The sequence below is a fragment of the Pantherophis guttatus genome, chromosome 3 (genome assembly GCF_059756535.1).
Source record: "Pantherophis guttatus breed Tessera chromosome 3, ASM5975653v1, whole genome shotgun sequence".
Lineage (NCBI taxonomy): Eukaryota > Metazoa > Chordata > Lepidosauria > Squamata > Colubridae > Pantherophis > Pantherophis guttatus.
The window spans coordinates 79706719-79733731 of NC_142065.1; the positions used below are offsets into that span (position 1 = coordinate 79706719).

Here is a 27013-nt window from a genome sequence, read left to right on the forward strand (position 1 = left end):
ATCGGGAGGGGCGGGGTGGGTGGGCGGAGCGTCCTTAGCAGCTGTGCGTTCTCCTTCTGGCTCCGCCCACGAGCTCGATGCATCCAATTGGCTGCTGGTTTCGTAACTCCTGGCCAAGGCCCTGTTGCGGCTGGCACCACCCTTCTACTGCCACCGCCTTCGCCTTCGCCCGGCGCTTCCAGAGGGAGGAAGTGTGGTGGGCGGCAGGTCGCCGCCGCCACCAAACCGCCACCCCCCCCCACACACACCCCGAATTGGTCGGCTCCCGCTAAAGATGAATATTATGGATTTCAATGTGAAGAAGCTGGCGGCTGACGCTGGCACGTTCCTCAGCCGAGCCGTACAGGTAAGGAGGCAGAGGAGTGCCGAGGAAGCGAAGCCTTGTTTTCCCTTCCTGGCGAAGAGGGCGCCTAGACGTCCCTCTCAGAGAAGGGCTTCGGGCGTTGGCCAGGGCCGTTGCTGCACGCGCGAGACCCCACCCCTCCCCTCTCCCCCCTCCCCCCTCCCCTCCCCAACTGGCATAGAAGCCAGCCAGCTCCTCTGGCACTGGGGCAGCAACCGGTTGATCAGGAGCCAAATTAGGCCTCGTCCTCCTCCTCCTCCTCCTCCTTCTTTCCCAGCTCTGCCGGGCTGTCTGCATAGGCGGAGAAGGCAGAGGCGTGGATAATGGGGTGGTGGTGGTGGTGGGGTTGTTTTGGTGCCCCTTTCCCTACGGCTGTTCTCGCCGCCTCCGGGGTCGCTGGGGAGCGCAACGGGCTTAAGTGCCCGCCGTTTCCAGCGCTTACGCAAAGGTTTCTCTTTCCCGGCCTTCGCCCGCTTCCCCCGCCCCCCCCCCCGCCGCTCTTTTTTTTGGGTTTTCTTTTATTCCGTTTTGGTTTGCCAGCCTCCTTCCCCGTTTCCTGGGGGCGGGGGGGGGCGTTTCCCGCGAAAGGGAGGAAGGAGGATGAAGACGGGAACCCCCCCCCCACCCACCAATGGTCCTCTAGACGAGCGGTCACCAACTGGTGGTCCATGGACCACTGGTGGTCCGTGAGAAAATTTAGGTGGTCCGCAGAAAAATTATTTGCATTTTATTATATTGCACTAAATCAGGGGTCCTCAAACTACAGCCCCTGGGATGGATACGTGCAATGAAGGCTTGTGTTGCTGCAGAGAGTCTCCCCCTTCAGGGTCTTTTTGTGTGGGTCAGAGGGGGACAGAAATTCTGATTTGGGGTCTGCTTCAGCCTCCTGGTGCAGGGCTTTGGGTGAAGAGCCGTTGGGCCTTGTTCCAGTGGGATTGCCTCATGTCCTGGAATAGCTGACCATCCAGCCTGCTGAGCCTCTAGGTACCTGTACCTGGCTTGGACTCTCGCAGGTCTTCCCTCTGCTTGGAAAGGCTATGCTCGTAGTCCTCAGTGAGGTGCTTCTGCTGAGCCTCCTCCTCGGTCAGATCCAATTTGAACTGAGCTGTTTTGCCAACTCTTTCTCGTGGTGGCTGCTTAGCTCCAACAACTGCTTCCTTTTGGGGCCCTAAGGAGCCTGGGTGAGTGGGCAAGGAGTGGCTGGGAGGGGGGGTGAGTAGAGGCTGGCAAGGCGCTCCTCGATGTGAGTGACATTGAGTTGGCCACGCCCACCCAGTCACATGACCACCTAGCCACGCCCGCCCACCCGGTCATTAGGCAGATCATATTAGTGGTCCAGGGGATTTAAAGTGATGAATTTAGTGGTCCCTGAGGTCCGAAAGGTTGGGGACCCCTGCTCTAGAAGAGGTGTGAAAAGTTCAATGCTGGGACTTTAAGGATTGGCAGAACAATTTTTTTTTTGCCCCGCAACACACAACTACGCTTTGAAATTTTCAAGCCTGTCACTTAGCAGCCAGGGCGTATGGTTTGAAAAAAAAAAAAAGCGGGGGGAGGGGGGACTTGGACAGGTTGATGGAAGATTTTGGGTGGGGCAGGTGGGTGGGTCGTGATAGCTGCTTGCTAACCTTGTAAATCAAATGGTAAACTAATGTCTTCAGTACAGGATTGGATTTTGGGAATGAAAATGTTGCCATTCATTCTATGCCTGAAGCTTTCCAAGTGCATCCCCACTGGCTACTTTGTGACACAAAATGGCCCTGCAGTTTGATCCAGCAAGGTTCTTGTGCCATGATTGTTTTCACTTAAATTAGATTTCTGCAGACAAATAATTATAAGACGTTAGGCTAACTGTATGTGACTGGTGGCCTTTCTAGACACTAGAGTTTGGCACTGTCATTTTGGAAGAGTACAGTACAAGTAAAATAATATTAAAAAAAACCAAAGCGAGGCCTCTCCATGTGTCTCCCTTTGTAACATTTGAAAAACAAAAATAAAGCATGTGCTCTCAGCTATTATTAGCTTAAGCTCAAGAGTAACTTGGTACAACTGACTCTGCACATTGAGATTATGTTTAACTTTGCAAAAGGAAAATGCCTGTCTGCAAAGTCTTACGGTGCCTGATATATTATCAAATTTGTTGATTCCTTCTCATTCTAAAGAAATCATAAGCCTATTCCTGTTAATATACAGTATGGTGGTGAAAGTGAGGAATTGTGCCCTTTTGCTTAACATTCACTTTTTTATATTTGCATTATTGGTAGATTGGATGAATTTGTGGCTTTATACTATATTTTGTTCCTAACTACACTTACATCAGACTTCCTGTATTGTGCAATTGTTGCCATAGCACAAAGTTACTGGAGATCTTTAAGTTTTTCCAGTTAATAACAGGATGGCATTTCATTTTTCGGTAAAATTCTGTTAGTTGCATAATTGCCAATATAACTAGAACCATGTTAAACGGTTTTTCTGCCCCACCCTTTGCTATTATATATTATTTTTAAATCATCCATTTGGTTTTTATGATAGGTTTTCTGATCTCTTTTTTAAAATATAACCTAATGAGAGAAGCAGGGTAATAGCAAAGTTTTTTTTAGTTGCTGGTAACACTGTGGCCACCATGTGTATATAGTTTTTGGACACCAATAAGAATGATTTGCCAATGCCTTCCGCCATAATTGATTTTCCAGTCTAGGGATCTAGCTTATAGTTCCAGAGTTTTTTAGAGGCTCACTATCCTGGTCCTAAACAGAATTGATCTGCTTTATTTTTGAGGTGAGCCTTCATTGGCTAAGTACTGTTTATTTATTGATAATATTTATAGTTCATTATGTAAATCTTGACTTAATTCATTATATGATATTAATAGTTATAGGGATAGAATAACAAAATGAAAAGTATGCTGATGTTATAGCGGTGACCCCGATTTTGTGACATACCTCTCCCTATATTGCCAGCATTTCATACCCAGGTCAATTTTATTCCAGCATTTGTCCAGCCCTGAGTTTAGTTGGATTTGATTTGTGGATTTGATTTCCAAGCAATTTATTGTTTAATGTTTAATATTATTTTAACTTATTGTATATTGGTTTTTTATTTTGTTTGCTTTGACTTTGTACTTTGTCCAGAATTCCTTAGAAATAGCCTAGCCCTAGGCTATGCATATTGTAAAGTAAATATGCTAAAAGAACATTTAAGACTAAGTCAACTCATTTCCAATATACCAAATATTTTGACTGAATTTTTCACAACTAAGGAACAATGTAGGAGAGAGAGAGAGAGACAGGTTGCTGCTTGACATACAGATGTCTTTATGTGAAGGATATCCCTAAAAGTTCTCTTGTTGAGGGCCTTGTGGTCTGTTTATAATCATTAAAATGATATGTGGAACAGAATTTTATATTAGAAATCTCCTTTGCCCCTTCATTCCCCATCCCATGGGGCCAATGCTAATAACTACTCTGCACAATGGTTTTACATGTTTCTTTTCATAATATATACTATATTTTATTTACAATTGTTTAGATTGCAATGAACTTAAAAGAGAGAGGGAGGAAAACAGGCAATATGCACAACAGATGTTTGCTCAGCTGGTCTCTTGCTTTCTCCATTCAGGCCATCAACACTAATGGCCCTTTGCAAAATCTCCTCCAAGTTTATAATATTTTTTATTTATAGATATATGTAGTATTGAAAGCTGCTCAGAGATAAAGCAATACCAAACAGATTGCATTGCATATCCCAATCTCACTAGAGATCATCCACGAGCATCTATATACTACTAAAACTCTTGTGTTTGATTATAACCTTCAATTGGGTGAAACACTGCAGCTTAGGGCACTGGTTTTTTAATCAACATACCTCTAACAGACTAACTTACAGAATGTGTACAAAATGTAGCACCCATGACTCCTGTAGGATTGACGTTTTGTAAAGTTGTGGCCACTGTTACACTCAGCCATGGTCATGTGATCATCATTTCCAATATTCCCTGCCAGCTTTCTACAAGGAAAGTCAATGAGGAAGTCAGAAGTCACTCCCATTGCTTTTCTGCCGTGCTCATGGTCATTCTGTTTCTCTGAATTAGGTAAGGAAATATCTCTGCAGTGATGACCCAATGAGTAACAAATTGTTTTGTAATCTTGGTGGCATATCTAGGTCTGAACTAAGAATGGAATTAGTTTAGAAAATCTTGTTTCCCCAGGGCTTTCTGCAGCTGTTGCCCCAAAGTCATCTCAATAATTTTCCCTAGAAAGGGTTGGTTGGAGATTAGTCGATAATTGTTCTGAATTTCTAGTCTGAGCTATCATTTTATGAAGACATAAACTACCACCTCCACCTAAATGGGGGACATTGTCTACTCTCTCAAAGATGCACTTAGCAGTGTAGCAACCCATCACTGAGTCATACCTTGGAGCCTTTTGCCAATCAGAAATGGAAAAGATCCAGATTACAGATGTCCTGTCCCCCTTCTTCAAGATAATTGCTAAAGATTAATATAAATAAAAGTTAATATTTTTCTTAAATAGCTTAACAGGCTACTGTACTTCCATACACTTCCTCTAATTTAAGAACTACATTTCTTCATTTGTAGTTCATTGGTGCTGGAACGAGAACAAACAAAACTATCTTCTAATTAAGAGATCCTATGATGCTAGTCTTATGATGCTTACTTGTTCACTTCTATATGAAAAATAACTTTCATTTTGCATTTTTTTGGCTACAAATAAATACAGTTTTGCTCTGAGTTAAACTAGTTATTAGAGGCTCTAATAATTTATTTTTTTAGTAGGTCATCATAGTAATAGTAATACTGTTGTCAACTTATATGTTATCATGGTAGTATTGTTATCATGAATTAGATATTTGGCTATCTACCTTTCTATTTTCTTCCGTAATTGTATGCAAAAGGTAATTGTATAACTGGTCCATAAAATGTATATCACATAGTCTTTTGAGATTACCTGCACAAATTCATATCTCTGTCAAGTAATATTCATTAATAAAAGTTGCATACTGAAGATTCTATCCAACATTCTCATGCAGTATTTCATTTACACATTGTATAACACCAAATACTTACCATATGGTAACTATAGCATACTTCTTAAGCATTCATGAAATTTCACAAAGCAATAAAGCAATATTTAAAGGTATCTCTAAATCTCAAATTTTTGAGAGATTAATCATAATCTAAAACAAGATAAAAGGTTCATTTTTATTTGGTATTGATTGGAATGTCATATTTAGAGGCAATCTTCTGGAATATTTTGTTTTTTATATTATTTTTATCCCACTTAATTACTTTATAAGTAATTAAAGGTGGTGAACATATATAATATTTCTTCTTCCTCCTGTTTTTCTACAACAATAACCCTGTGAGATAGAGACAGTACTAATTGGACCAAAGTCACCAATTGGCTTTCATGCCTAACATAGACTAGAACTCACCGTCTCCTGATTTCTAGACCAACACCTTAATTACTACAGCAAACTATTCAGGAAATCAATAATGATCAAGCTCTTCTGAAAGAGAGATCATAGGGATATGTATGCTATTTCATTTTAGTAAAGTATCTGGATCAACATGTTTGAGCATTCCCTAAATGTGAACCTAGTCCTTTAGAGAGAGAGTAGTTCTAATCTGAATAATTTGACCAATATCTACATAAACTACCAAAGTCATTCCAGGATAAACATTCAATTTACAGAATGCAAAAAAATAAATAAATATTGTTTTTAATTAATTTATTTAGTCATATAATTCCGGAGACAAAATATATATTTTACAATTACTGTAAAATGTATTATTTATTTATTAAATTTATTCACCACCCATCTCTCTGTCAAGTGATTCTGGGTACAACATTCCCAAAGTACAGACATTCTTATGTAGAACTAAAATGATATATCTTCTTTTAGCATAAGCACATAATGGGGTGTCAAATGATAATCTAGCAAAGTCCCTTTCTGAAAACAGTCCTTAGAAATGAGCCACCAAAACTTCTGCGTCCTACTTACAAACTAAACTGGAAGGATACCATGTGGTTAATGGTACTGAAAGCTGTTAAGAGATTTAGGGAAACTATTCCAACTACACCCTGCCTGACCTTTTCTACAGATCATCTGTCAGGCCGACAAAGATAGTTTGTGATGAATCAGATTGCAAAGGATAACAAATTTCAGGAATTGCACAGGCATCTCTTGCTTAAACATGTTACCAAAGGAAGGCTTTTCATCGAGGATGCAAACCCTTAGTAGCCAGTCATTATTTGTTCTTACATTATTGCCCCTCCCCCTCAAATTCTGAAGCTGTGAGGAGGAAAGTTTTTTTTCATTTAACATGGAACTTGAAAAACCCTGGGTCTAACTACTGTACATAAGAATGCCTACAACATATTGGTGGGAAAGGAAGGGCTGTTCCATAATGCTGAAGCTGAGGCAAACAGCTTCTGGAATCAAGTTATATTTATCTCCAGGCTACCTGAGGCACCATCTCATCCAATGGGATTGGCCCATCCCACTTGCTGAGGTTTAGGAGAAGAGCCGTACCCTCCCTCTGGAGCATTGTATCCCTTCTATGAGATTTGCACCCACACTTTTGATCTTCCAGAAAGGTCTTACAACCTGGTTCTCTAATTGGTCTGGACGGTGTGTGTGTGTGTGTGTCATTCTAGAGGTGGTTACTGAATTAGAAGATTCCACCACCACTCTATTGTATGCCCCTCCACTAGCTTAGCTATTGCTTTGTTAATTTATATTGTATTTATTATCTTACCGTTTCAGTCTTTTATAATATAGTTTTATTGAATGACAGAGAGATGAGTGATGAATCAATTTAATAAATAAAATAAAATAAATATACCAATATAATTGGCAACTCTGGCAGCAAATTCTTGCCCTTTGTCTTCTGCTCCACTTTAAACATTTATTTATTTATTTATTTTTGCGATTTATATGCCGCCATTCTCCCAAAGGACTCAGGGCGGCTTACAACAACAAACATAATGGAAATACTTTGAAACCTGGAAATCTATTCATAAATACATGTTGTGAATCAGCAGAGTATGTATAATTGTTATTGTGAGTTTTTCCCCATATGTTTTTTCTACTAAAGAGAGAATTTAAAAGGTGAAAATTTTTGAGTTCTCTTTTCTCTTCCCACAGCAATAGATTGCTGCTGTGTTGTTTATTTTGGGAAGCCATGCAAAAAATGAAAGAGTGTTAATTCTTGTCACCATTGAAAGTCACATTCTATTGACACTTTTATACATCTGTCATTTGAGTATAGACCAATAAGATATGATAACAGTTACAAAAAATGGTATATATTGTATTTGAAAAGCCATGCATGCCTATTTTAACATTCTAGCTAAATATATCAGAGAGGGTTTTTTTTTTAGTAATATGAAGATAAAAAAACTAAATGAGTAAATTGAGGCAAACTTTTGTATTTTCTATTTTTGCTGATCAATTTGTTTTGCTCATATATTGAAAAGTGCTTTTGTTTGTTTAATCAATGTAGTTTACAGAAGAGAAACTTGGGCAAGCAGAGAAGACAGAATTGGATGCTCACCTAGAAAATCTTTTGTGTAAGGCAGATTGTACAAAACAATGGACAGAAAAGATTATGAAACAGACAGAAGTGTTGTTGCAGCCAAATCCAAGTAAGAACAATTTTTTTTTGCCATTAACTTATTTGCATTTTGATAAGTTTCTGCATATATAATGTAACCTGAATTATTAACTTATGATAAACTAGCATTTAATTCTTCATGAACCCACATGTCATTTTTCAGTTGTAAAAATAAATACAAATTATGTAATAATTACAGAATTTAAAATGTTAACTATAAAGATAAGCTTACAATTTTGCAAAACAAATTGATTCAAAATAAAGAGCAAACTTATAATTTCTTAAGTCAAGGGTGTCAAAATGGCGGACTGTGGGCTGGATGTGTCACGTGCAGGCCACACCCACCCCAGCTCCGTGAATGGGAAAACATCATGAAAGGTCACATGATGGCAATGTGATGCTGCAAGTTTGACTCCCGTGTCTTAAGTGATAAGGATACAATAAAATTGATAGTATAATTCTCTGAATGTCAGAAATTCAAGGTTTGATGAGCCCCACCTCCTGCCCACCTAGCAGTTTGAAAGCATGCAAATGTGACTGGATAAATAGGTACTACTTCAATTGGATGATAATAGTGTTCCGTGTACCTTGGCGTCTAGTCATGCTGGCCACATGACCATAGAGAGATTCTTTGGGCAACTCTAGCTCCTTCGGAGATGAGCCCCGCCTCCTAGAGTTGGACATGACTAGGCAGGGGAAACTTTTATTATTATTACAAAATATACAAGTCTGGTTGTATATGTAGTCGTCAAGTTACAATGGCAATTGGGGCCAGGATTTCCATTGTTAAATGATGTGATCATAAAGTATGTCATATGACCACATTACTTAGCAATGGCAATCCCAGCAGTCCCAGTTGCCATTGTAACACCAGATTGTGCAGGTCATTAAATGGGAACAGGTGGGAGTTCAAGGCAGGCAATGCAAGGAAGAGCATGGTTGCCATGATGGGGTGGGTGGGTGGGTGCAGGGTGCAGGTACTACACAGTGAGTGTGTGGCTGGTGAAGGTGCTGCAGGTAGGCACTACAGAGTGAAGGTGGATGAAAAAACAGCAGGAGTGACTTCCAATTTCCTGCCAGCTTCTCCATTCACTTTGCTTGTAGGAAGCTGGCAGGGAACATCAGAAATTGCAATCATGTAACATGGCTCCAAATTGCAAGCCAGGCACCCAAGCACCGAGATCACATGACTGTTGGGATGCTGCAATGGCTGTTTCTCCAAGGATTGATCATAAATCCCATTTGTTCAGTGCTGTAGTAGCTATGAATAGTTGCTGAATGATTGGATGCAACCTAGGGTCAGCCTCTTAAGAAGACCAGACAGGAAATATGACAAGATGAACTAATTCTAATTTAACATAAGGCTACATTTACAAAATTGGCAAGTCTGAAAGTACAAGTCTCCTGTCTTTTTTTACCCATGATAAATTAGTATGGCTTTTATCTAAGTTTCTCTGTCTGTTACTCAGTTCTGGGCTTTTCCTTTTAGCTGATCATTCCCTAAGCAACATATTTCTCCCCACCTCAAATCCCCGCCCCACCCTTCCAGGCTCATTCTCACATCCCATCCCATCCAAGAATTACCTGTAACAAAGAAATGATATGTTTTATTTTTTGCCAGATGCTAGAATAGAAGAATTTGTTTATGAGAAACTGGATCGCAAAGCACCAAGTCGTCTGAATAATCCAGAACTACAGGGCCAGCATATGATTGATGCTGGAAATGAATTTGGTCCAGGAACAGCATATGGCAAGTTGCAGCTATTAGTTTATATGTCTGAAATGAAGTTAACTAGATACTATTTCTATGATGAATAATTTATCTTCATTGTTCTGAAAGTGTTCTATATCTTTACATTTTGAAGCTACTGTATGTGCTGGGTACTGAAAATAATATTTTGAAGATACTATAAAAATTGTATTTAAATATGTAATAATACACAATTAAGAGTGTTTTGAATAAATGGTGTCAACACTTCTAAGTTAAATACCTGTAATTGTAATTATGTCTATATTGCTATTTAAACTATGCAATCAATTTTTTTATTGCAGGAAATGCTCTTGTTAAATGTGGAGAAACACAGAAAAGAATTGGGGCAGCAGACAGAGAACTAATACAGACCGCTGCAATAAACTTCCTTACGCCTCTTAGAAATTTTATTGAAGGAGACTATAAAACAATTACTGTAAGTTATTAATATAATTTCTGAATGAAACGTGAAGTAATTCTGAAAACTCAAATGATTTTTATTGTTGTAATTGAGCATTTGGTATCATTATCAAGAAATGTAACACAATCTCTGATATGCAACCTTCTGTGATACAAGAAGGAACAAGAAATTGAAGTAGTTATTCATTTTTGAATGAATTTCATTTTTGTGAAATAAAACGGAATCTTTTTCACATTTTGTCCCAAATAATAATGCTTTGGTTTTTTTTTTACAGAGAGAACGCAAGCTATTACAAAATAAAAGGCTAGATTTGGATGCTGCCAAAACTCGACTGAAAAAGGCAAAAGTAGCAGAGGCTCGTGCTTTAGTAAGTAAGATCTGCTTCTTAAGAACTTCACAATACATAATTTAGTATTTAATAAGCAATTTGTCTCAGTTCTTCCCTTACCCTCTTTTATAGTCATGTATACATTTTAAAAAGTCTATGCAGGATTTTAGAGTGTACAAAGTATTTATATATTAGATTTTTATCCCGCTTTTATTACCTTATAAGTAACACAAGGCGGTGAATATATCTAATACACCTTCCTCTTCCCTATTTTTTCCTGTGAGGTGGATTGGGTATTGCAAGAGAAGAGAGGAGCCAGCAAAATACTTCCACCAGCAGAATGCTTTAGGTGGATGAAACACTTTTTATGAATATTAAGGCGAACTTTCATTTCCAGAACAGGAAGTCTGGATCCAGTTCTTTAAAAACAGTCACTGTAGGCTTTTAATTTTTTTTTAAAGTCATATAACAAGGTTAAAGGGTTTGTGGCTGTGAACATATTAGTAGAACTTTGTTCTGCTTAAGGCCAGACTTTGTAACAGGAAATCTCTAGTCTCAGAAATTAGAACAATACTGGGGAAATTAAATTCTTGAAATGTTACTTAGAAAACAAGGAGTACCTCTAGGAATTTAGATTGGTGTAAGAAAGACTATAAAATGCTACCTCTAGGTACATAATTAATGCTACCTCCAGGTACATAATTTCAAGAAAGAACAGAGAATAGGAGAAAAATATTATATTGGCTTTAATTCTGAGATGTTCTGGTGAGAAAGAGAGCTGACTACAGTACAGCAATGCTAAAGCTGAGCATGAATCATAATAACCAGGCTATGCAGAAAAAGCTGAAGGTGATGCATTTACTAAACTGTTAACAGGTACAATGTATCGAATGCACATAGGCATATAAACATGTGACCATCTCTAATTAATGCAAAAAAAAAAGGGATATTATTACCATCCAGAATTGAAAACTCTCATAAACTGATGAAAGCATTTCAAAAGCAGGACAAGAATCTGCTTCAGGTGTATATTTATGTATTAGATATACAAATATAATTATGCATTATTAGATACTGCCTACTTTCAAAAGTCCATTTATAAAAACAAAAACTAAGACAATCCAAACACTTAACACAAAAAACTGCATTAATCAAGAAATGCTAACTAAAAAAAACAATCCAATAAAAAATACAGCACTAATAATGCTGAGGGTCATTGTGGCCAGCCAGTATCATTATAGAATTGGGTGGGCTTATACATTTTTAAATTAAATAAAAGCACAACACAACAAACTTGTCTTCTTGGCTTGTGGAAGGACATATTGTGTGTATATATGTGCATTTTAAATAAGAATTGTTAGCCTTTGCAGGCTTTCACTGTATCTGTGTGGCACCTTTCCTATAGGCTGTTCTTAAAGAAAAGGCTGCTCTGTATGTTATTTATGTATTTATTTACTTGTTTAGGGCAGCTGACAAACTAGGAGAAATCATTTGTACTTCTCTTAACACAACTACCGGCAACTGTTAATTCAAATATAAAGCAAAATGAAAATTGACTTAAATTGAAAAAGATATTAGTGTTTTTTCCTCAATATTTTTGTGACACTATAATGGCTTGTGTCTAAATGAGTGCTAGGCAACATTTTTTATAGCCAACAGCTACCGTAATATTTTAGGAGAGACCATAAAAGGAGCGAATCCATATTATACAGTTTGTACTTCAAACCTTCTCTCTCTTTCCATCTCTCTCTCTCTCTCCCTCCCTCTCCCTCCCTCCCTCCTTCGATCTATCTATCTATCTATCTATCTATCTATCTATCTATCTATCTATCTATCTATCTAGTGCCTAGTGCAAAATGAGAAGTAACAACTATCAGTTTTCAGCAATAAAAGAGATGGACTCCTAGGGCCACCCAGGAGACCAGATTTCCCAGCTCTGATCTAAATGATTGCAAGAGCTGTGCAGGCTTCCTGAGGGAGATCATGCTTAACGAAAATACATTGAAAACCTTCTAGTTATAGGTAGTTCTTGCTTAGCAACTACCTCATTTAATGACTCTTTGCAGTTGCAGTGATGACAAAAGAGTAACTTTACAATCAGTTCTTGAATTCCCAACTTTCATAGGTCTGTAAAGCAAAGGAAAGCTGAAGTCAGATCATTAGCACAGTTATGATTTCACTTAGCAATTTAGCTTTACTTAATGGCTGAGTTGCCAGACCCAAATGAGTTCTGTTTGCTAAATGGGTAGATAATACGTGTATTATCTAAGATGCGTAGGTAAGGAGTAAGTGATGATCTAATAGTACAGATAAAATAGTCTGGAGGGACTACATTCTGTATATTGAAAAGCATTAAAAAAATTATTCAAGAAGTGTCACTGATCAGACAATGTGTTTCTTATATCTTTGGCTCTGCCTAATTATACTGCAATCTAATTAATTGATCTACATTGCATTTTCTAGCTTTTTTCTGCAACATAACATCCTTTTGTCTTTATACTTTAAGCAACTAAACCTGTCTCCACCTGATGAAAATAATATTATGGTAAATGTCTCTTACATGCTCAACTTGCTGCATGTAAAATGGCTGAAGGTTTGTTGGCCTCTTGTCTTCATAACATTTCTTCAGGTGTTTCCTCTTGCTTTCCTGCTGATCAGTATTATTTATTTAGATGAAGAACCACATCAGTCACCATGTTGGCATATCTAACACCATACTGGTGGGGAGGTGGAGATGTATCTGAAAGAGCAGTTTGCTGATTGAAAAAAAACTAATCATTTAAATAATTTGTGTTTCTTGTCCTCCTTCCAAGGTGCTGCATGTATTTAGGAAATGATATATGCATATGCATGAATCCCCATTATACTATTAACCTTTAGGGTGAGCAGCAGTATTTAGAGCAGTGGTCCCCAACCATTCTGGGACCAGTTTTGTAGAAAGCAATTTTTCCACAGACTGGAGGGAGGGGATGGTTTCATGTGCAACCTAGATCCCATGCACATGCAGATAAAACTTAGCTTGCTCACCCGCTGCTTGTATGACCCAGTTCTCAACAGGCCGTAGCCTGGTATCGGGCCTTGGCCCAGAGGTTGGAGACCTCTGATTTAGAGCATAGAAAATGGGTAAACAAGAGTAAGTTAGAAAAAATACAAGATAAAAAAGAAAGACGTAATAGTAGTGTTAGTATTATTTGATTTTTACCCACCTCTATAGGTAACACAAGGCAGTGACATAATACTCCTTCCTTCTCTCCTTCCCCACAATAACGACCCTGCTTTTTAAACTTGCCTCACTTTTTTAAGGAACTCATCAATTCCATCCTACACATTACTTGATTTTCCTCTTCCCCATTCATTCTACTTTCAAACATTTCTGTTGCATTTTCTATAATTTAAATTACCCCAACCAGGGGTGAAATCCAGCAGGTTCTGACAGGTTCTGGAGAACTGGTAGTGGAAATTTTGAGCAGTTTGGAGAACGGGCAAATACCACCTCTGGTTGGCCCCAGAGTAGGGTGGGAATGGAGATTTTGCAATATCCTTCCCCCAGGAGTGGGGAGGGAATGGGGATTTTGCAGTAATGGGGATCCTTCCCCTGCCACACCCACCAAGCCACACCACGCCCACAAAGCCACGCCCACAGAACCAGTAGTAAAAAAAATTGGATTTCACCACTGACCCCAACATATATTTTTATACTTGTTTGTTGAAAGAAATGAAAATGGTAGACACCGGCAGAATGTACACAGTTTCAACAGCTTGAGCTTTGCCATTTAAACATATGAACATGTGAATGATTTTTTAAAATGTTATCTAATTCTGGGTTTTATTTAATTGACCAAACTAAGTAATAATTTTAATTACCGTATTTTCCGGCGTATAAGACGACTTTTTAACCCAGGAAAATCATCTCAAAAGTCGGGGGTCGTCTTATACGCCGGGTACCCAAATCTGAGTTGCTGGCGCTGACCGATGATACTTTGGGAGCGCCGGCAACATTGAGGGGAAGCTGTACTCCAAATTAGTTCCAACCTACAAGAGGTGCCAGGCAGTGCGCGGCCCACGAGAAAGGAACGCGTCCCCACTCTACCCCAGAATTCGGGTCACCTTCCTTTCTTTCCCAGCAGTCCACAGTGAAAGCGGCGCCGCGGTCGACCTGGGCCAGCGCCTTGCACACCTGGCTCTGCGTCTCCATTATGAGAAGCTCCATGCGACTTCACATGTCTCCGCCCCAGTCGCGCAGCTCTCGCAATCCGCTCACCGGAGGAGCCATGAAGTGCTCGCACCGCCTTGCCAGATCTTCCTCGTCCTCCTTTCCCCATGGCTTTTCTGGTTGTAATTGGTGCTGCTGCTGCCGCCTAGGCTGCTCCTTCATCTCCGCCCGCCGCACCAGACCCAGCCCGGCCAGCACCGCCGTGGCTCCCGCAGTCCAAGCGGATCGGCACCCGGGCTCGCAGGTGAAGGGTGGGAGTGCGCAGCGCACTTTCCTGGCTTGGTGCCGATCCGGACGGCTGCAGAAGGAACTGGGCACCGGCTGTCATGTCTTTTCTGGTGTGCGGGATTCGGCACCTGGGCTCCCGGGGTTTAAGCCTCCGGGCCGGCCCGTGCTGCTCCAGGATGTTCGCTTCGGGCTCCTTGGAATCGCTGCCGGGCGGTTCTTCTCGTTGGGGCGATGGTGGGTGGCAGCGATCGGCATCGCTTGGACTGCAGGAGCCACGGCGAACTCCTTCCCCATGAGGTATTGCTCTGCATTTCACCACCTCTTCCAGGCTTGCAGCCACCCACCATTGCCCCAACGGGAAGAACCGCCCGGCAGCAATTTCAAGGAGCCCGAAGTGAACATCCTGGAGCAGCGCGGGCCGGCCCGGAGGCTTAAACCCCGGGAGCCCAGGTGATGAATCCCGCACAGCAGAAAAGACATGACAGCCGGTGCCCAGTTCCTTCTGCAGCCGTCTGGATCGGTGCCAAGCCAGGAAAGTGCGCTGTGCACTCCCACCCTTCGCCTGCGAGCCCAGGTGCCGATCTGCTTGGACTGAGGGAGCCACAGCGGTGCTGGCCGGGCTGGGTCTGGTGCGGTGGGCGGAGATGGAGGAGCAGCCTCGGTGGCAGCAGCAGCAACAATTACAACCAGAAAAGCCATGGGGAAAGGACGAGCAGCGCTAAGTTACCTTCCGGGGTGGAGGTGTGTGTGTGGAAGAATAGGTGAAGCTAAAATGGCTTTCTCGTTCATCCCGATGTCGGGAGAAGCGGCTTGAGGGGCGTCCGAGCTTTTAAGATTTTAACCTGGGCTAATCGGGCGGGGGAAAGAAGTGCTCTAGTCTGGAAACGAGGCAGGGTCTTGGGTTTAAAGGGTGGGGGGGGCAGAGAAACTTTCAAGGCAGTTTTCTCTCAGCCAGAGGTAGAATCTGAACGGGAGAATATGGGCGTCGCTGCGTGGATTGCATTATTTCGCTCATTTCTGGAAATATCCCTGCGCCCCTTTTCGCCTCCCGGAATTATGTGGCTCCCACCCACCCCACCCCACAACAGATCTGCGCGAGAGGCCAGAAAACTGTGAGTTTCGTGTGTGTGTGTATGTAACAAAAGGTGCAGATGTCTTTCCCCCCCGTTTCTTTCCGGCTGCAGCCTTTCTTCTGAATGGGGTCGGGCTGGATATGCCGCGAAAGAGATCAGCTTGGGGGAAAAAAAACCGGTCTGCCGCCTTTACCACTACCTCCCCTCTCCACAAACACACACTTTTTGTTGTTGTTTGTTGCTGATAACATTCCCCCTCTCCCCCCCCAATTCCACGGGTTCAAAGCCGCCGAGAGAGAGAGAGAGAGAGAGAGAGAGAGAGAGAGAGAAAGAAAGAAAAAAAGAGTTTTGATTTTGCCGGCTTATCGCGAAGGCATTGGAACAAGCAGCCTAAAACTAGGAGGCGTGTAAAGTCGCGGCTTAACGTTGCCGCAATGAGACTTTGGTGCCTGTTTGTGTGGACGGTGTCCATGCTCGCCGCGTCCTCTGTATCGAGACCTCTTTTAAAGCTCCTTTTTGATAAACCCCCCTTGTGCCTCTTCTCCGGGTTTCTTGGTAACTGGGATCCGCTACACGTGCAAAACGGAGTCCTGAAATGGCTCTCCCGAGGTTGCCCGCTCTCACCATTACTGCAGCCATCCGGATTGGCGCCAAGCCAGGAAAGTGCGCTGCGCACTCCCACCCTTCGCCTGTGAGCCCAGGTGCCGATCCGCTTGGACTGCGGGAGCCACGGCGGTGCTGGCCGGGCTGGGTCTGGTGCGGCGGGCGGAGATGAAGGAGCAGCCTCGGCGGCAGCAGCAGCATCAATTACAACTGGAAAAGCCATGGGGAAAGGAGGATGAGGAAGATCTGGCAAGGCGGTGCGAGCACTTCATGGCTCCTCCGGTGAGCGGATTGCGAGAGCTGCGCGACTGGGGCAGAGACATGCGAAGTCGCATGGAGCTTCTCATAATGGAGACGCAGAGCCAGGTGTGCAAGGTGCTGGCCCAGGTCGACCGCGGCGCCGCTTTCACCGTGGACCTCCTTGGAATGCTGGAACCAGCTGGTTGCTGCGCGGAGCTTCTCCCAGGCATCCAGGGAGATATTACCGACGCTCTGACTTCCCCAGACCGGTTGAGCTCGCCATCAGTGGGGGTCAGCTGGGGAAGTCAGAGCGTCGGTAATACCCCCCTAGATGCCTGGGAGAAGCTCCGCTCAGCAGCCAGCTGGTTCCAGCATTCAGCAGCATGCAGCCTTGACTAGATTGGCACAGCTTTCTGTCAATGTCATCAGTCAGTGCCAGCAACTCAGATTCATGAAGTGTGCGGATCTCGACAAGGCTGCATGGGTGAAGGAAAAAAACCTGGTACAAAATAGCCCTCTTGCCACTACACGTAGCGTAGCCCATTACCTTTCTCTACAGTACAGCAACAATACATACAGTACAGCAACAGTACATACAGTATAGTATACAAATATAACAGTCAAGACCCCATCATGGCTCCACCAGCAAGAAGAAAGAAATATGAAGCCACTTTTAAACTTAAAGTTGTAAACTTTGCCATGGAACATAATAACTGTGCTGCTGCAAGACAATATGGAGTAACAGAAAAGATGGTTCGGGACTGGAAAGCAAATGTAAAAGCGTTAAAGAGTATGCCAAGGGGTAAGTGTGCATTAAGAAGAGGCACCCCACATTGGCCAGAACTCGAAAAACATGTAGCAGACATGGTGAATGAGCATCGCCAAAACGGTTATGTAGTGACACGAAATAAAATATGTTTGTTTGCACTTCAGTGGGCCAAATCTAACCCAGATCACAGCAACAGATTTAAGGCCACTGTATCCTGGTGTACTAGATTCTTGGAAAGGCATAAGCATTTGAATTAAAATTACCATATTGAAATCAAATCTGATGTTTTTTAATTTTTATTTGGTGTGCGTTGGAAGAGGGGTAGTCTTATACGGCGAGTATAGCCCAAACCCTATATTTTAACAGGAAAAGTAGGGGGTCGTCTTATACGCCCAGTCGTCTTATACGCCGGAAAATACGGTAGCAATTTTATGATGTTTGTGTGTCTATATTTTTCTTGACTGTACCCTGCCTTGAGTCCTACGGGAGAAAGGCGGTATAGAAATAAATAAATAAATAAATAAATAAATAAATAAATAAATAAATAAATAAATAAATAAATACACACACACACACTTTGCAAATGTTCACTCCATTTTCCTTTTCAAAATGCAACTGTTTTTGACAACTGATTTTCCTGTCCATATTCCTGATTGTGTCATGTAGTCTAACATTTGCTGCACATTCAATTTTAACATTTTTGTATTTTTGGCATTCACTTGTGCTTTATTACCATTCTTCTAATAATCATTCACAGAGGCAAGTCTTCATACACATTAAACGTGTCACATGGACACCTCATAAACAAACCTTAACATTTCTTCAGCTGCATCTTCTAGCCCAGCAGTCACCAAATTTTGGTGGTCCGCAGAAAAATTATTTGCATTTTTTATATTGCACTAAATCAGGGGTGCTCAAAACTACAGCCCCTGGGCCAAATATGTGCAATGAACATTTCTGTTGCAGCAGAGAGTCTCCCCCTTCGGGGTCTTTTTATGTGGGTCAGAAGGGGGAAGAAATTCCAATTTGGGGTCTGCTTCAGCCTTCTGGAATGGGGCTTTGGGCGAAGGCTGGAGGGAAGTGCCACTGGTGGTGAAGAGACGGAGGGCCTCATTCCAGTAGGACAGCATCATGGCCTGGAACTGGCTGACCATCTCAGCCCGCTGAGCCTTCAGGCGCCGGTACCTGGCCTTGCACTCCCACAGGTCTTCCCTCTGCTTGGAAAGCCTATGCTCGTAGTCCTCAGTGAGGTGCTTCTGCTGAGCCTCCTTCTCGGTCAGATCCAATTTGAACTGAGCGAGCTATTTTGCCAACTCTTTCTCATGGTGGCTGCTTAGCTCCAGCAACTGCTTTCTGTTGGAGTCCTAAGGAGCCCGGGCGGGCAGGTGGGGAGTAGCAAGTAGAGGCTGGCAAGATGCTCCTCAACGTCAATGACATCAAGTTGGCCACGCCCACCCAGTCACATGGCCACCTTGCCACGCCCACCCAGTTGATCATTAGGCAGATCATAATAGTGGTCCACGGGATTTAAAATTATGAATTTAGTGGTCCCTGAGGTCCGAAAGGTTGGTGGCCCCTGTTCTAGACATAAGGGTTTATCATGTTTCATCATTCTCATAGCATATGAGTTCCTTTCGTTGTTGTTGTTTTCTTACAAGCAGCATTTAGGAAAATGAATTTACAACACTCAATCCCAGTCTTCATGAGATTGGTATCATGTTCCTTCCTTACTATAGGAGTACTCGTTTCTCCTTTTGTTCTTCAAAATTAAAGTGAAATTCCATTAATTTCTGAATTATCTGTCTGTCTTGTCAACACCACCAACCCCTTTTTCTGGTTTAAAAATCCTTGGGCTTTTCTCCCTTTGTTCCGTGGGAATTTTCTTTATATGCCCTTAACATGACATGGTGGGGAAGATATAGAATGGTGTATACTCAATTAACATTTCAACAAATGTATGAATTTCAGTAAATAAGTTAAAATGGGCTATAAAGAAATTTTTAATATTATAGTAATCTATCATCACTTATCTTTCCTAGCACTAAATATATTCATAATTCTGTCTCTTTGAAGATGGAGTTTTTCTTAGACTAGGACTCTGAGCCTCTCTCAAATCTATCTTTTCATCCAAATCTATCTTTTCTCATTTTCCTCCTTCCTCTATATCAGCGGCCCCCAACCTTTTGGGCACCAGGGACTGGTTCTGTGGAGAGAAGTTTTTCTACAGACCAGAGGGAACATGGTTTCACATGTTACCTGCATCCTGTGGATGGGGCTTCACTTGTTTCAGCGGCCCAGTTTCTGGCATGCTGCAGACCAGTGCCAGTCCATGGACTGGAGGTTGGGGACCCCTGCTCTATACTATGAACTGGAAAGAGGTGACCATGACTATACGTTGATTGGCAATTTCATTATGTAATGATCATGGCTAGCAATATTCCTTTCAGTGTTACTCATCTCACTTTAATTTCAGATAGTTCACCACTTTTGTTTATTTTTCCATTCATTTGGTGTTTTCATCTATTTCTTTTTCCCCCAAAAAATTTCTACATTATAAAGTTACGGTTTCGACATAAGAAATTGTTCACTCTACTGAAATTATTCATAAGTTTGATACCTTTTAAGGCCTTGTGAAAATATTTTTACTCATCTCAGTACTATCATGGAAGCTTTTGATGCATATATAATTTCATAGGAATCCTTTAGAACAGAATTACGCTACTTAAAATGCAATATTATTAAAAGATATAATACTGTAATTGTGAGCACTAGCAATTTGAATATTGTATTGTTTTTAATGCATAAGTATAACAAAATAAGTGGATCCTTTTTTTGTAACCATTGGGTTGGTCTAAATTATTCAAATGTCAAAGGCAGGCTTGGATAGCAAGAGAAATCACTTATGTTTCCATTATTGTTTGTAGTAGTTGTATTTTGAATAGATTTGGCTCATAGAAGCCATTTTTCAAAATAAATGTCATCCATCTGGTCATAATTCTGTCAATTGCTATTTAGATTGTATTCTTTTTATTGCTTTCAAAAATATAGGGTATTTTAAACATTTAGGACTATTCTTTTGACACATTTAATTCATTTGGATCCAGAAGTCTATAAGAGGGAAGATTACTCATGAGAAATGAGGAATTTTATCTCTGTGTATGTATACCCTCCTACTCTATGTCCTACATCACCTCTAAAATATTGAACATTATAGAGGAGTCAAGAGACGTCTGGCAAGAAAGAAAATAAATCTCCAATGAATCAAAGCCCAAAGGGACTTTTTTTTTCTAGAAAAACCACTCTGGATCCAAATACTGAATGTCTATTTAAAAAATACCCTATTTGTTTCAAGTCTTAAGCTGCTGACAGAATGTTGAAGATCCCTGTTTCTACATTTTCCTTTCCTACAAATTGTTTTTAGACTACCATGAGGAAAATTGTTGCATAAAGGTCTTATCTGGCAGTAAAAGTATAATAATATATGGATATAACAAATAAGGGTAATGATGATGATAATTTTGGAAAACCATCCTGTAAGAATCTGCACTAGCACTATCAACTATAACAAAATTCAGTAGACTAAACTTCAACTAATATCAAGCTATGGTCATTACATTATAAAATAAATCCATGAAATGATCACAAATTCATATCGGGAGAAAAAATGAACAGTGAGGAAAGCATAGCAATATAAATTCTTATTGTTTCTTTACATCTTTATGCTTACAAGATATGGGCAGAGGAAGTGACAAAAGTAAGTACTCCTAAGTGAAAGTGTTGATAAATAATGCTGAATTGCTGATGTTCTGAGATAAATATTATTGTTTAATTCAGCAGTCAATGGTGTGGTCATAGCAAAATGATAAACAATTACCAAAAAACTCCAAATATATATATGAACTCCATAACAGAAGATAATTCTAATTTGTTTCATGGGATAAATACTTGCTTGATTAATCTATGAGCTTCAGTCTCCAATTCTGTATTTGAAATGCATTCCATATTACTTCTCACTGTATAATCTTGTTCAGGCACTCATTTGATTGCTTTGAGAGTTTAAAATGGAGAGGGAATGGCACATGTAGACAACCTTGCTGCCAATTCCCTCTTCCACCCCCCCAAAAAAATTATACTTTCTGACGGGTGATCTGAAAGAAACATGTATTGGCACTCATTTAAACATTAATACCTCTGTCAGGGTGATTTAGGACTACATTACATTGAATGGAAATATACTGTAGCTGTTTTTCAGAACCCAGCTCCTGAATTATTTTCAATATAGGTTAGCTGAAAATGTTATTTTTTTAAAAAAACCTATTTTGTCAATATAGCCTTTAGACTTGTAATAAGCTTGCTTCCAGTGAAAAACACAGTGCTTAGCTGTTTCGGGAGCTGGCTGTTGAAGAACCACCATTTACTGAGCCATGTATTATATTTTGCCCACAGCATAAGTAATTTTGTGTTATCAATACTCTGAAAAGTTGTAATATATTTTTCAGTCTGAACAGGAAGTACGGATAGCCCAAAGTGAGTTTGACCGGCAAGCAGAAATTACTCGACTTCTGTTGGAAGGGATCAACAGTACACATGTAAGTACAGAATAAAAGGGAAGATAATTTTGCTTAATTGTCAAGGGTAAGAAAATCAAAAGTAATTAATTATACAGTAACTAAATGTTAAAATGATTATATCTATGTCACTCCTTCAACTATCCTAGATCATCTGATACAATAAGACTCTAGTAAATAAAATATGCTCTAGAATTTCTGATACAAGTTCCTCCCTTTGCTCCATTTAAGTTCAGATACAGTCTGTATTCAGTGACCACTCATTCAGGGTCCATTTGAAGTTACAACAGCATGCAACTAGTGGGACATTATGGCTGGTTTTCAAAGTTCCAGTCATTGCAGAGTCCTCATGGTCATATGATTAGGGTGCTGGGTGACTGGCACAGAATTACAACAGTTACAGTGTCCAGCATCATGTGATCATTTGTGATCACCTAACAATGACAATGGGAAATGCTGCCACTGCTATGGTAAATTGATGTGGTCACGTGATATCGTATTCTGACCGTGCATCTTAACAGTGGAGTTGCTAGTTCCAATTACTGTCATTAACAAAGATTGCCTATATTAGTGGTTATGCTATGTTAATTATCTTATTTGTAAAATTTACCAGTTTCACATCTGTTAAAGGTAATCCTTAAAACTTTAATTTCCCCATATCCTCCAAATTAATATCCTTGTATTTTTAAATGATGGAAACATCCCTGTAATTTTGTTGTTAATATTTGTGTTTTATTGCATCATAGGCACATCATCTTCGTTGTTTAAATGACTTTGTGGAAGCCCAGCTGACTTACTATGCACAATGTTATCAGTATATGTTGGACCTTCAGAAACAGCTTGGAAGGTAACAAAATAATCAAATCTATAGTTACGTGCCTCAAGTAAAGAGGTAAAATAAATAGAATTGGCAGGGTTTTTTAAAATTTTGCTTAATGACTATTCTGATTTCATGATAATGCAAATTCTTGAGAATATCTTTCTAGAAAATTTCCGTTAACATCAAAGATCAGGATTTGATCATTATAGATAGAATTTAATTGCACACTTTTCCTCTGAAGCAAAGACTAGGTTTTTTTGGAGTTTGTATGACTAAGTAGTCATCTAGGACAATTTGAATTAAATATTTTGTAACTTGTACAATTTTGTTTTTAAAGCTATATTTTGTGGAAGCTTTTGTACATTGTGTTTTGTAGTTCAAAAATTGAATTGCTTATTTTTGGAAAATTATATTGGAAGATGAAACTCCACATTAAAATTGTTATTTGAAAGTGTGTTACAACATTCATGTTTATCTAATAATTAATTCTATGTTCATCCTTTATAGCTTTCCAGCTACGGTTCTTGCCAACAATAACCAGTCATCTTCAACCTGTGTTCCAAGTAGTTCTTCTAGTAATGTGTCCTCAGCTACTGTTACACCCTCACTATCTTCAATAAGCAGTGCAGCAGCTTCTTCAAGCTTTGGTGAATTGAAGCCCTCAAGTGGTAGTAGAAAAGCCAGAGTACTTTATGATTATGATGCTGCAAACAGCAGTGAATTATCACTACTTGCAGATGAGGTAATCATTTGCTATTTTTAAATAAAAGCAAATATTTTATAAAAGTATGATAGATCTGCCTTTTGTCTTGGAACAATTGCAGTGTGATCTGGGTTTGAATGATATTTCCAAAAGGCCTTTGCCTTGGTCAGATTACTGTGATCTCTTTTTGCTCACTGGTGATTTCCCCCTCACTTTGATCTACCCTATATGACTGATAGATCTTGTGAAGTTTCAAGTGGACTGTGGATTTTTTTATCCCAAGGATCTGATAGATGGTTAAACTGTAGCCTTGGTTATTGCCTGGAATGGGCCTGTGTTGGATTGCTCCTATGTGGCCTCTTACTGTGCCTTCATCTGGAAGAGATCTTTGTTTTTCTGAGGAACATTGGGAGATTAAATGCTAGAACATTGTTGGAAGAGAACAGAGAGTGAATCTGACCAAGTATGAGTAAGAGCCATATCTGGGATTCCATTATGGCAATAAGGGTGGCAAAACATGGTTATTTTTCTGCCCTTGTTATGTCTGCAGATAGCCACCCAACATCTCTCTTCAAAGTGACTCGTTTCTTGCTGGGGAAAGATGAGCCATTGAATTATTTGGAGGGTGGTGTGAGGAATTGGTATCTAGCATATAAATTCGTTTAAATTCACTCAGAGAATTTAAAACTGGATAAGTTTACCAAGGTGAAAAAAACAAGGACCTGTGTTGTTTTTCTGGAGTAAGTTTGTCTGGTAACTCCTGTGGAAAGAGAAAGGATCTTCATTCTCTTAACCTGTCCACTTGTTTATTAAATCCGTGCTCCACCTGAATAGTGAACACAGCCCAGGGGTGAGATGTGATATATCCTTGTGATAATTTCATTCATTCTGAGGGAATGATACCATTTGCATTGAAGGTAGCATGTTCCATCCTCAAGAAGCCTTTGCTGGATCCAACAGTCCTGGATAATTTTTCATCTGGTCTTTAGATTTTCTATTCTGCGGAAGATTGTTTAGAAGTTAGTTAGGTTACAGCTTCAGAGGGCTGTGGCAGATATGAGCTAGTCACTCATGCTTTAGTTTGCAGTATGCGCCACATGGGGGCAGCTTTGAAGACCACACAGAAACTGCATCTGGTTCCACATGTAATGGCACAAACAGTTATGGGTATGCCATTTATGCCCATGTAACCCCTCTGCTGCATGAACTGACTACCAGTCTTCCAAGTACAATTCAGTGTTTGTTTGACACCTATGAAGCTGTTCATAGCATGGGGCCTGCTTATCCAAGGTCTATCTTCCATAGTTACTGCCCACCCTCAATGATCTGGGAGAGTTGGAATGCTGTCGTCCCCTCAATTAAACAGTATAATCTGGAATGATCCAGGAAGTGGGTTTTCTCTTGTCACAGTACCTGCAACTCTTATTTTTGATATTGTCTAAAATACATTGTTTTGTTCTGTTTGCCAGTCAGAATTATGTTGGAGTAAGGTGGCTTACAGTTTACATATATAAATAAATGTTTTCTTTATTGCTCCTAGGTGATAACAGTGTACAGTGTCCCTGGCATGGATTCAGACTGGTTGATGGGTGAACGAGGAAATCAGAAAGGCAAAGTGCCTATTACTTACTTAGAACTGTTAAACTGAGTGGTTGGCTTGTATAAAGACTGTCAGTTATGGTGAGATCATATTTATATGCAATTTAACTTTATATAAACCAGATTTAAGTGTCTTCCATGTTAATGTCTTAATGGATGAGAGTAACGAGCATTAGAAATGGGCATTTCTTGCCAGTATTGTTGCATGGTAGATACTGTTTTGAGAACTAAGTTGTTTAAGGGCTTTTTACTTTATGTGCCAAGATTGTTTCCTACATAACTTTGTTTCTATTGGAATTTTCACTAATAACAGTTTTCTGCTTTTGAGTACTGTGAACCTGAAAGCAGGGAAAACAGTTTTCTACAGAACTTTTCATAATGACAAGCCTCTTCAAAATAATAAATTGTTGAAAAATTGTTGCCTTTTTTTTTCCTGGGTAGAATTGAAGTTTTACCTTTTAAAGGTCTATGACTGTACATTTGTGCAACAAAACACTATGGCCTTAAAGAAAAGTCTTCATAACATGGTAATGTTGGGATAGACACTGGGTTACTACAGGGCAATGTTTATGGGATATCCCTTGCTTATTCCCCCAGTTCCACACATTTGATTTTTTGCTCAGTTTTAATAGCATTGCTTATTAATACAAGCATCTTGGTCAAATGTTGGATTACAAATTATTATTATTATTATTATTAATTAGATTTCTATACCGCCCTACTCCCGAAGGACTCAGGGCGGTGCACAGCCAAACAATAAAAACACATACAATACAAAATTTAAAAAATAGAATAAAATCAAATTAAATAATTTTGGCCCCGACAAATTTAAAACCCCAAACTTTTAAAACCAATTTAAAATTGAATATATAAATACTAAAAAATATTTAAAATTTTAAAAATCTTTTATAAAAGAGGGGGAAAATTAGGCCAGGCCGGCCTGGTGAAATAGTAAGGTCTTTAAGGCGCGGCGGAAGGTGCGCAGATCCGGGATCCTCCGTATCTCTGGGGGGAGCTCGTTCCAGATAGAATGTTGCCACTGTTAGTCACCTTGAATACAAAAGGAAAAGAATGATACCAAAGTAATCAGAATTGGGAAGTCTTTTGTGAACTTGCCTCTGGGTGACACAGTAATTCATCCGGGCAGTCTAAATTTTCACCATTTTTCATTATAATTTGCAATTGTACATTTCATTTTTCCTGTGAAACATTTTTCTTTTTGTGTAAGGGAAATAATAACAGCCTTTTTCCAATCAGCCACAGATAGTCTTCACACACATCCTGTACAACCATTCCAAATGCAGGCTACCTCTATGACATTTCTCCAGTTGCACCAGAAAGAAATTTCCCAGTTTCACAATGCCACTATTGTCTTTCATTTTATCATTGTAACTGAGGGTCTTCTTAAGTCATAAACACTGTTGAGAAAGGAGATTGATGACACATCAGAAGCCAGTCATGAACAGGCAGCTCCTAATCAGCTGAAGATTGACAAAGTAATAACTGCCAGGAAAGAAATGTGAGTATTTCAAGCCCCCCAGAATGTAAGCAGCATACCTGAAGCAATTGTAACTCAGGAGTGCATGCCTCTCCTCTCTTAACATTAAGTCACTCTCTGAGGAAGGTACCAGCACAGTTATAGCTGGAGAAATAATCATGAAACTAGAGTCTGGGATTTCATGCCACAATAAACAATGCACCAAATGAGGACACTGTATT

The 27013-nt window shown here is 40.2% G+C and overlaps 1 protein-coding gene across 3 annotated transcripts; it reads left to right on the forward strand.

Moving 5' to 3' along the window:
• On the forward strand, window positions 1-25711 carry SH3GLB1 (SH3 domain containing GRB2 like, endophilin B1). Of its 3 annotated transcripts, XM_034437147.2 has the most exons (11): window positions 4-346; window positions 7869-8010; window positions 9601-9729; window positions 10032-10165; window positions 10425-10517; window positions 12985-13023; window positions 21335-21358; window positions 22104-22193; window positions 22919-23019; window positions 23500-23734; window positions 25236-25711. In XM_034437147.2, exons 1-11 carry the CDS (start codon window positions 275-277, stop codon window positions 25341-25343), a joined length of 1167 nt encoding a protein of 388 aa, XP_034293038.1. In that variant the 5' UTR covers window positions 4-274; the 3' UTR covers window positions 25344-25711. The 3 variants fall into 3 exon arrangements, with proteins under 3 accessions (XP_034293039.1, XP_034293038.1, XP_087746018.1); XM_034437148.2 differs by lacking the exons at window positions 12985-13023; window positions 21335-21358 and having other exon boundaries at window positions 1-346; XM_087889892.1 differs by lacking the exons at window positions 4-346; window positions 12985-13023; window positions 21335-21358 and adding an exon at window positions 4347-4430.
• The last annotated feature ends 1302 nt before the right edge of the window (window positions 25712-27013 follow it).